Here is an 11485-nt window from a genome sequence, read left to right on the forward strand (position 1 = left end):
TATATTTCAGAGAGGAAGGGAGAGGAGGAGAGAGATAGAAACATCAGTGATGAGAGAGAATCATTGATCGGTTGCCTCCTGCATGTCCCATTCTGGGGTGGTCCAGTCTGCAACCGGGGCATGTGCCCTGACCGAGAATCGAACCATGACCTCCTGATTCATAGGTTGACATTCAACCACTGAGCCATGCCGACCAGGCAGAAATCTACACTTTTGAGAACTTACTGCTTTGGCAGGGTAACGAGAGCACACAGGCACATTAGTAAAAGCCTGTGAGTATTGAAGAAAATATATTTTAAAAGGGGAAATACGACACACATGGGTTTTAAAATCTGAATTCACATCACAGCTTAGCCTCCTACTAGCTGTTGTAGACAAGTGACACATCCTCCTTGAGCCTCCCATGTTCATCCTTAAACCCACAGGTTTGCTCTGAGATCCGAGTGAAACCCATCTGCAGAGCACTGGGTGAGGTGCTCGCCTAGCAGGAACATGACTCTTACAGAGTGCACACCTTGATTAACTTGACTGAACCTCGTCCCTGAGTGTACAGGAACTTTTGTTCTGGTGGGAGGCGTGCACAGTAGTAGATAGGCAAACGCCGGCATTGCAGAGTCATCCACCCCTGCAGTGAGTTGGGGAAGTGGAGACTCTGTTTGCTAGAATTCATTAGGCGCTTTTAGTCAAGATCTATAATTTTTAAATTAAAAAAAAAGAGGAGAGGTGCTCGCCTGGCAGGAACATGACTCTTATAGATTAACTTGACTACACCTCATCCCTGAGTGTACAGGAAATTTTGTTCTGGTGGGAGGCGTGCACAGTAGTAGATAGGCAAACGCTGGCATTGCAGTCATCCATCCCTGCAGTGAGTTGGGGAAATTGAGACTCTGTTTGCTAGAATTCATTAGGCGCTTTTAGTCAAGATCTATAATTTTTAAATTAAAAAAAAAGGCAGAATCCTCTCAGTACTTTGCAGGGACATAGCTTTGAACCCAAACAGGCAGTACACATATTTACACATGCTTTCTTTGGCTCCACCACTCATAAATGTCCTCCTGATTCTCAGTTTCCTGTGTCTGGATACAACAGAACTTTTGTTACGCTCCTCTGGTCCATTTCAAGCTCCTTTGAAGGCTCATCTTACACGAGGTGACCTCAGCGATATCTAGTTTCACTGTAGTCCCCAGTCTGTGCAAAGAGTGTCCCTTCTTATTGAATAAAATTAGAGAATGTTTCCAGCTTGAGCGAAGGTAAAGGGAGGGGTGCGGAAGTAGGTTTTTATGGGAGCCGGGAAGACTTTTTATCATAACCTATTTAAGCATGTTTAATCTGAACCAGTTACTAACTGGCTGATAAGATTTGAGGTAATAGCATTTTTTTTTTGGTTTGTTTTAGCTTACCCATTTTCTCTTTATTCAAAATCACTAGGACCTTTTGTGAAACAACATCTGAAAATTGAATTCATGTTTGTGTGTTAGTAGAATATGTTCTGACATCCTGGGCCATCAGGAAAATAGTTTATCATGATATATGGAATCTTCCTGAGACCAAGGAGCCTTTATTTTCACAACTTGAGTCATAAAGTGCATTTGTGTTTATTTCACTGAAAGAATTAAGAATTCTGCTGTAATACTGGAGTTAAAAAGATTGAGATCTCCTCCCAGAACCCTGTGAGATGTCTCCACCTAGTGGAGAAAATGGTGTCATTATACTTCTTTCACCAATTATTACCAATGGAATGCTACAGCAGTAGCTTTAAGACTAATGAAAATCAACTGGAGAAAAAACACCATTTTGGATATTACTTAATCAAAAAAAAAATTTTGTTCTGGTGGGAGGCGTGCACAGTAGTAGATAGGCAAACGCCGGCATTGCAGAGTCATCCACCCCTGCAGTGAGTTGGGGAAGTGGAGACTCTGTTTGCTAGAATTCATTAGGCGCTTTTAGTCAAGATCTATAATTTTTAAATTAAAAAAAAAGGCAGAATCCTCTCAGTACTTTGCAGGGACATAGCTTTGAACCCAAACAGGCAGTACACATATTTACACATGCTTTCTTTGGCTCCACCACTCATAAATGTCCTCCTGATTCTCAGTTTCCTGTGTCTGGATACAACAGAACTTTTGTTACGCTCCTCTGGTCCATTTCAAGCTCCTTTGAAGGCTCATCTTACACGAGGTGACCTCAGCGATATCTAGTTTCACTGTAGTCCCCAGTCTGTGCAAAGAGTGTCCCTTCTTATTGAATAAAATTAGAGAATGTTTCCAGCTTGAGCGAAGGTAAAGGGAGGGGTGCGGAAGTAGGTTTTTATGGGAGCCGGGAAGACTTTTTATCATAACCTATTTAAGCATGTTTAATCTGAACCAGTTACTAACTGGCTGATAAGATTTGAGGTAATAGCATTTTTTTTTTTGGTTTGTTTTAGCTTACCCATTTTCTCTTTATTCAAAATCACTAGGACCTTTTGTGAAACAACATCTGAAAATTGATTCATGTTTGTGTGTTAGTAGAATATGTTCTGACATCCTGGGCCATCAGGAAAATAGTTTATCATGATATATGGAATCTTCCTGAGACCAAGGAGCCTTTATTTTCACAACTTGAGTCATAAAGTGCATTTGTGTTTATTTCACTGAAAGAATTAAGAATTCTGCTGTAATACTGGAGTTAAAAAGATTGAGATCTCCTCCCAGAACCCTGTGAGATGTCTCCACCTAGTGGAGAAAATGGTGTCATTATACTTCTTTCACCAATTATTACCAATGGAATGCTACAGCAGTAGCTTTAAGACTAATGAAAATCAACTGGAGAAAAAACACCATTTTGGATATTACTTAATCACCACAGATATAAACAGTAAGAAATAAATCAGAAAACTTAATTTATCTGTTATAAGGCAATCACCAAGGGAATTTCTTATTGCACTTAGAGTTGTTTAATGTAGTCATTCCTGAATGACCAGATCTACATTTCTGTTTGTCAAAGTATTTCACAAATATTTGTCCATTTGACCATCTACACTGTGAAGATATTTGGCTATTTAACTAAATGTGAAGATATTTAGTTAAATAATTGGATTTTATATGGGAGATAAATGGCCTTAGAGTAGCTTAGGAAAAATTAGTTTCTGAAAATAAGAATGCTAGTTTGAAATGGAAATCAAAAGACCCGAGTTCTTAACTATTAGATTTTATTTTTTAAAAGTTTATCTTTATTGTTGAAAGTATTACAGATGTCCCCCTTGTTTTTGTTGTTTTACCCATTGACCTCCTCCTCCCTACACCCACTCATCCTGAGCCTTCATCACACTATTGTCTATGTCCATGGGCTATGCATATATGCATATAATAAAGTATTAGATTTTAATTAAGTGGTTTCCAGTCTGCCTTATTTTGATGTGTTAGACTTAGTCACAAATTAAGTAACTTGTCTATGCCTCAGTGCTTACTATGTGCAAAATGAAGGTATATTAATACTTACAAAAGATTTACTGGATGGATGATTATGTGCCTAGCACATTGATAGATACAGGAGACACAATGATGAACGAAACATAGTCCCTGATATCAGAGAACACACTCTTTAGAGGAATACATAAAGAAATCAATTCAAGATGAGTAATATACCCCAGCACATAGAAGTAATCAAGGAATAGTAGCTACCTCAGCCCCATAAGCAAGTGGAGTTAATAGTCAAGAAAGGCTGCCCAGAGGAGGCCAAACCCTAGAGTAAGGATTAAAGGATGAGTAAGAATTAATAAGGAAGGAGGGTGGAGACTGAGAGGACTCTCCAAGATGAGCTACCAAATATGGATTTGTAAGATGGCATGGGGCATTTGACAAAAACAGGGTTTTGGGGGACCCTTATGGGAATATGAATACACAGAGTAGGGACAGAAAGGGACTCTGATCTTGCAAAGAAGGGCAGTAGGAGAAGCCCAGAGGTGCCTCTGAGGGCCTGCCCTGGGCCGGCTGGCAGTTTGACTTCCTTTTAGCTGGTTGACAACTGGCACTTTAGTTTAAGCCTTCCAGAGAGTGAATGTGCTGCTCGTAATGTCAGACTGGTACGACCTCTTCAGTGGAGTATGGTTTTACTACATTTAACAAGTATATCATGAAGAATCCCGTATGGACTCATTAAACATGACCGGTGAAGTGGTTAATGCTGCTGAGTCACTTTCTAAACCAGAGGTGTTGTGAATGGGATGCTGACTTCCAGAATAAAATTCCAAATCCACTGTGGTTCTATCCATAGCTGAGTAATTGACAGCTGCTTTTTACTTTTGTTTCTGCATTGGTAGTGGTGGTAAGTGTTTGTTTGGATTTGGTGGTTGATAGTAAAAAAAAAAAAAAAAAAAAATTATTGATAATATAAAATCATTACATTTTGAAACTAAGTATTTGATTTGCAAGAAAATGAATGGTTTATTTTTCTATTCAATTCCTTACCTGTTTATTTCTGGCATCAAAAGAACCAGTGTCTCCTTGAACTTCAAATGGCCTTAAAGACTCAGCGATGTCCTTAAATGAATACAACTTTTGTCTTCACAGATACAGGCTCGTTCCGAAGGTTTATTTTCCTGAGCAAATTCACGATGTTGTACGGGCCACGAAGTATTTCCTGCAGCCGGAAGTCTTACAGAAGTATTCGGTGGACCCAGGCAGAATTGGCGTTTCTGGTGACAGTGCTGGTGGGAATTTGGCCGCTGCCCTGGGCCAACAGGTAACAGACTGCTCTGAGGTGCTGGCAGGAGGGGGGGCATGGTAACATCCAAAAGACCAACACACTCTCCACTACCCGTGGCAGAGGCTTAGCCAGGTGTGCTGGTCACCGTGTGGCCAGGTTACTCAGATGGCTGGACCTGGCGAGCTCAGAGGGCTTTCACTCTTTCTTCTTTCTTTCTTTCTTTCTTTCTTTCTTTCTTTCTTTCTTTCTTTCTTTCTTTCTTCTTTCTTTCTCTCTTTCATAAAAATGAATATTAACTATCTGCTATCTTTTCACTCAGAGGTACCTCATAAAATCCGATATTGATTTTCATTCTCTATTGCCAACATTATTTTTTTGATAATTTTTTTATCACATCATTATGTGTTCATGACATTTTTGATAAAATATTGAAGTGCAGCCCGGCCAGTGTGGCTCAGTGGTTGAGTGTCAAGCCATGCACCAGGAAGTCACCAGTTCGATTCCTGGTCAGGGCACGTGCCCGGGTCAGAGGGCTTTCTGAAGTAAGAGGGGTCACTGAGAGACATGTCATCTCTGAGTCGTGTACTGGCCCTGAGTACAGTCAGTACGACAAGAAGCCAATTTTAGAGGCTCCCCGCCTTTGCTCCTCAGGGGATGCATGGAAGTTCAGGATCTCCTGCTCTTTTTCCATGTTGGACTTCCAAAGGTAGAACATTTTAAAATTTTTCTTAAATTCTGCCAGCCGGCATGGTTCAGTGGTTGAGCATTGATCTATGAACCAGGAGGTCATGGTTCAATTCCCAGACAGGGCACATGCCCTGGTTGCGGGCTGGATCCCCACTGTGGGGAGTGCAGGAGGCAACCGCTCAATGATTCTCTCTCATCATTGATGTTTCTATCTCTCTCCCTCTTCCTGTCTGAAATCAATAAAAATATATTTTAAAAAACTTAAATTTTTTTTCTTAAAATTTCATGCAGGAGGCCGCTCAATGATTCTCTCTCATCATTGATGTTTCTATCTCTCTCCCTCTTCCTGTCTGAAATCAATAAAAATATATTTTAATAAACTTAAATTTTTTTTCTTAAAATTTCAATTGCTGAGATTGTTTCCTTAGAACTTAGAGCCAAATTAAAAAGTGTCTCCCAATTTTTTTTACTATCAAAGAAAATATTAAATGGCTCTGCCACTTTAAATGTAATAATAGATCTGAGCTTTACCTGGTTAAATTCTCTAAAAACAAAATTTGGGGCAGCTGTATAAACTCAACGATAAGTACATTTTCTTCCTGTTAGGGATTTGACAAGAGACAGATTCTGAGCCCTCCTGCATTAAATTACAGCAGGCTGGAGGGCAGGAGGGCAGGAGCAAGGGGTAAGAGGGGATCTGGTACAGAGCCTCAGGCCCACTCCAGCAGAAGACTGCTCACATTCCTGACCGGATGTTGAAACATTGAATCAGCTTCCAGGTGGTGATCTAAGATATAATAAACAGCCGATCACCAGGCACCACTGCACCCTGCTTATGCGTGAACTTTCCAGATTGGGGACCACAACAGTACCGAGGCAGGAACTATTTCTTCCTTAGGAACTAGCACCTCTCCTAGAACTTTCCCCTGCTTCCCCTTTCCTGCCCCCCATCTATGTCCAATGTAAATTCTTTCAAACAACGTATGTTTTCTTCCTGGAACCCATTGTGTAAAAGAGCCCTGTCAGCCCGGCTGGTGTGGTTCAGTGGCTGAGCGTCGACCTATGAACAAGGAGGTCAAGGTTCTATTCCGGGTCAGGGCACATGCCCTGGTTGAGGCTCGATCTCCCGTGTGGGGCATGCAGGAGGCAGCCGATCAGTGATTCTCTCTCATCATTGATGTTTCTATCTCTCTCTCCCTCTTCCTTCCTCTCTGAAATAAAAGAAAAAAAGAGCCCTGTCAGCTCCAGGACAGTGGACACGTTTGTGTTTTCCATCCAGGCCTGCAGCTGGAGTTCAGACTGCGTGTCCAGGGTCTGGCCTTTCTCTGCTAGCACACGGCTCCATAAACCACCTCTTCCAGAAAAGTTTTTGGCTGCAAAAGGTTTTTGTTTAACGTATCAAATAACTTACAAATAGCATCTCTGTCTTCTCACCTCCAAATTCGGGGGGCTATTTTCAAGTAGCATCTGCCTTTTTATTTGTGGGGTACCTGGGTTTCCTCCCCTTTGCTGTAATTAAAAAACTTGATTCTCCACTTGGCATTGGCAGGTTTGCTATCCACGTGTCCAAACGCGGTAAGAAGTCCTGGTGCATTGCAGAGGCTTTAAAACCAGACAGAACTGGGAGGGTATCCGGGCCCCCTTTGGCAGCTACGGGGCTCTGGGCAAGTCCTTTAACCTCTCTGAGCCTTGGGAAAATGAGGGTGGTATCGTCCGATTGCAGGGCTATTGCCAGGACTTAGAGAGCTGATGTCCTTATACAATTCTGGGCACATATTAATGGCACTATTTCCTGATCTTTTCCTCTCACTTTCCCAGAGCAGTTACATCTTCCCTGGGGATGGGTTCTAAAGGCCGGTGTGAAACAGAATTGTACTAGTACAGCTCAAGTTACCTTGAGGATTGATTAGTTGCCCACAGTGAGCTAATCAGCTGTCTTTTAGATGTTACCTGAGAAATCAGTCATTTGAGACACTAGAATTTCATGAGGCAGTGCATTCACATTTGGGGAGGCACGGGGGAACTGAGATTTGCCGAGGTGAGGCGGTCCTTCCCTTCCCATTTCGACCTCACTCTGGGGCATGTGCTCATGAAGCAGAATGGAGGGTGCATGGCCAGCCCCATGTGAAATCTCACTCTCACCAGCATGAAGGCTGAGTGCTCGCCGGAGGAGATAGCCTGAGGCCCTGCGGAAACACTGGATTCCTGTCATCTGCTCATTTCCTGCTTTTCGCCTTGGGAAGAGTCAGACTTGTCTTTTCTCCCCAGGAAGCCATTGCTTTTTGGGCCTTGCAGGGAATGCAAAACGAAATAAGGTTCACACATTATCCATCCACAACACCCGGTAAGGATGTGCTGAGGGCCAGAGGATAGATACAAGTAACATGTTAATGAGGGTTTAAAGACCTCAGAGATCATGTACCTTGGCAGTTTTCATTCAAAATTATGAGTTGCAAACATCGTACCTTTGTTGGTCAATGTCCAGCAGCTTGATCAGGTAGTGGTGGTGGCTGGTGATGAGGAACTATTTATTTTTTTAAACTACATTAATACCATGCTTGCTAGAAATTTAACAACTGTATCCTTTTGACTGATTCAAAGTAACACCTTTTTAAAAAATAATATATAGATATAGATATCAGAGAGGAAGGGAGAGGGAGAGAGAGATAGAAACATCAGTGATGAGAAAGAATCATTGATCAGCTGCCTCCTTCATACCACCCCTTCCCCCCTCTCCCCCCACTGGAGATTGAGCCTTCAACCCTGGCATGTGCCCTGACCTGGAATAGAACCGTGAACTCCTGGTTCATACATAGGTTGATGCTCAACCACTGAGCTACACTGGCCGGGCCCAAGTAACACCTTTTTAAGGTATGGTTTCTGTAGAAGGAACCATGCAAAATAAAATAATATGTTTGCTTCTTCTCCTCCAGTTTAGTCAAGATGCCAACTTGAAAAACAAGCTCAAAGTGCAAGCTTTAATTTATCCAGTCCTCCAAGCTTTGGATTTTAACACACCCTCCTATCAGCAAAATGTGAACACCCCAATCCTGCCCCGTTATGTCATGGTGAAGTACTGGGTGGATTACTTCAAAGGCAACTATGACTTTGTCCCGTCCATGATAGTGAACAATCACACTTCACTCGATGTGGAAGAGGCTGCTCCCCTCAGGGCCCGCCTCAACTGGATGTCCCTCTTGCCCGAATCCATCACCAAGAACTACCAGCCTGTTGTGCAGGCCACCGGCAACACCAGGATTGTCCAGGAGATCCCTCAGCTGCTGGATGCCCGTGCTGCCCCACTCATCGCCGACCAGGAGGTCCTGCAGCACCTCCCCAAGACCTACATTCTGACCTGTGAGCACGATGTGCTAAGAGACGATGGGATCATGTACGCAAAGCGCTTGGAGAGTGCAGGAGTGGAGGTGACCCTCGACCACTTCGAGGATGGCTTCCACGGGTGCCTGATTTTCACCAGCTGGCCCACCAACTTCTCCGTGGGCATCCGGACTAGGAATAGCTACATTAAGTGGCTGGATCAAAACCTGTGAAGGAGTAGAGTTTCTAGAATGCTTGTGCCCTTCTTGACCGCCTGCACCTGCTTTGGAAAGACGTGTACTTTTTAGTCGACTCATTTCCCCCTCTTACCTGTGAGTTATGGAATCTCTGTCCCCTGCTTTATGTTAATTTAATTTTCAAAACTGCGTTTGACTAACGGAAGTGCAAGAACATCTAAATTTGGTTCTCCAGGTGGGCCGGTCTCTCTGTTCTTGTTTTAGCCAAACTGCTGCGAGTACCCATCACTGCGGAGAGCAGGAGTAGGAGCTGGAAATAGCTGTGGGTCCTGCCTTCATCAAGAAGTTCTTTATAGAAGAAATAGGCCACCTCTGGAGGATGCAGTCACCTTTAATGAGTTCAGGAAGTGTGGGCTATTCTTCAGTGTGCTAGAGTTTACTTTGAGTTCAGAGCACTTTTAAATGCGTGTCCTGGAAGGTCAGCGCTGGGTACCAAGTGCCCTCTGTCCTTTGTGGGTGGATGGTTTTGTTTCCTATGGGAATTTCAGCACAGGTGTTCTAGCAAGGACAAGTTTCTCAAATGACTTTCTTCCTTTAGTGTGTTAATTTTATGAGATAGCTATCTATAAGTCCAGTTGGATTATGATGATACTTGAATGTTACTTTCTACCACTATTATTAGAAAATATAAGGCTGCATGCATTAGATGTCTATACATTGTTGGGTTTTTTTTGTTATGCCATCTCCTAGGGGGAGAACTTTTGGGACCAAATTTATTTAAATTTCGAATAAATTTTCCATTGTAGAACAAGTAAAAACAAATTAACCAACCTATTGTTTTCATAATGAATACTTCTGACATAAATTACCAAGAGCGGTGCGTATATATTTGGCATAGTCAGAAAAAAGGATAGGTTTAATAATAGTTAAAATTAGGAAAAACATTGTGGAGGGTCTAGTTTATTCTTGAAAACTCAACCTTTTCACTCTCATAGCTTTAAAATGGGGCTATTTTGGTATATATATATATAATGTATTGTTTATTTTTTTAAGTTATTTAATGTTCATATATGTAGCTAGACTCAAGATTTTTCAGAATAAAGTTGATAATGAGTATTAAAAATAATATTTTTAAAAAGCTACCTGAGAATTATATCCACATGTTAATTTATGGAAAAAGGTAAAATAGCTATTCATACTACTATACATTAGGCCTAAGTATTTTGATGTTCACATGCATATACAAATTAAATAATTAGAAACTATGACTCCACCTAGTAAAGTCATCTAAGTTGATAGTTAATAGCTTAGGCAAGACACACACTGCTCATTTCTGCTGTCAATGGTCAAAGGAACACTAGCTCCTATTCTTCTGGGTGAAGGGCAGACAATGGCACCTGGTGCCTACACTCTCATCTCCTTCCATCAGGTCTGGAAGTTCCAATAACCAGAGTTTAACTTGATGTAAAGCCTTCACTGCCAGTGGGAACATCTTGGCATCACAGGGAACTCCAATTCGGATGTGAGTTGAGTACCTCTGCTCTCTTTCCTGCCACACGCACGTTTCCCCCAATCCCTGCCTCTTTCAGGGACTGCGGAGAGCCGCAGTCCAGCCAAGTAATGATACAATTTAATCGATTTATCAGGGGGGAGGAAGGTAGAACCTTTTGCTCATTTGAAAGATGGGTATTTCCCACTTCTGGCAATGAAATAAATGAAAATTTGCATAGTTATTTTTTTATTTGTTGTACAAAACAAGTAAATGCAACAGTGTGTGTAAAAAAATAGTCATACCAATTAGTGTGCTAATGTACTCAGGCAAGTCACTCACCGCCTCTGGGCCTCTTTTCTCTTTCCTCTAAAATCAGAGAATTGATTACTTGACCCATGAGGTTTCTTCCAACTATAAATTCCAACCACTTTTGTAAGGCTGAAAAACTGTGTGTATTGACCTCTTCTACAGTGTTTTCTTGTAGGTCATTTATTCCATATACACAGACACATGCTTCATCAAGGGTATTTTTTCTTAAAAATTAGGATTTTAGTTCTTACTCTCTTACAGCCACCCTCTTTGTTTAACATTATGTTTTGTGTATGTGTGTGTGTGTGTGTGTGTGTGTTTTTTACAACCTTTGAGGTTATCTACCTCTAATAAAGCAAAGAAAATATAATATATGCACAGAATTTCTTAAAATGGCATCTCCTCCCCCTAGGATTATAAGCCAAATCCAGTAGTAATTGTAGACAGCAGATGACTCCAGATTTCTAAAGGGATCTCTCAGATGAAAAGGGCGTGAAAGAAAAAGGGGTCAAGCACTGTTTCTGATGAAATACTTGAGTTTCATTAAAGCTTTTATATGTGTGATTTGTCTAATGACTTGCACTGTGTCTCGCCTCAGACCTCGAAATTCTCCTTGTAATAATAATAGTTGTGAGTCAGGATACACAAAACCACTAGATCCAAGAGAGGCTATAAAGCAACCCAAAATCCAAGTGCTAAGAACTCCTTTGGGAACCCTACAGAGTTTATGTTGAAGGTATTTTGGTTTGGGGTGAGTTTATTTTCTTTTAGCTTTTGTTCTTTTTTCTTAAGTTTA

General features: G+C 41.5%; 1 protein-coding gene across 1 annotated transcript in view; it reads left to right on the top strand.

Annotated features, from left to right (window-relative positions):
* NCEH1 (neutral cholesterol ester hydrolase 1) overlaps window positions 1–11332 on the top strand; it is a 66474-nt gene extending 55142 nt beyond the window's left edge. The window contains 2 exon segments of the mRNA XM_005860870.2: window positions 4551–4722; window positions 8307–11332. Coding sequence (XP_005860932.1) covers window positions 4551–4722; window positions 8307–8924 — 790 coding nt within the window. The 3' untranslated portion in view covers window positions 8925–11332.
* The last annotated feature ends 153 nt before the right edge of the window (window positions 11333–11485 follow it).

The sequence above is a fragment of the Myotis brandtii genome, unplaced genomic scaffold (genome assembly GCF_000412655.1).
Source record: "Myotis brandtii unplaced genomic scaffold, ASM41265v1 scaffold1423, whole genome shotgun sequence".
NCBI classification, from domain to species: Eukaryota; Metazoa; Chordata; class Mammalia; order Chiroptera; family Vespertilionidae; genus Myotis; species Myotis brandtii.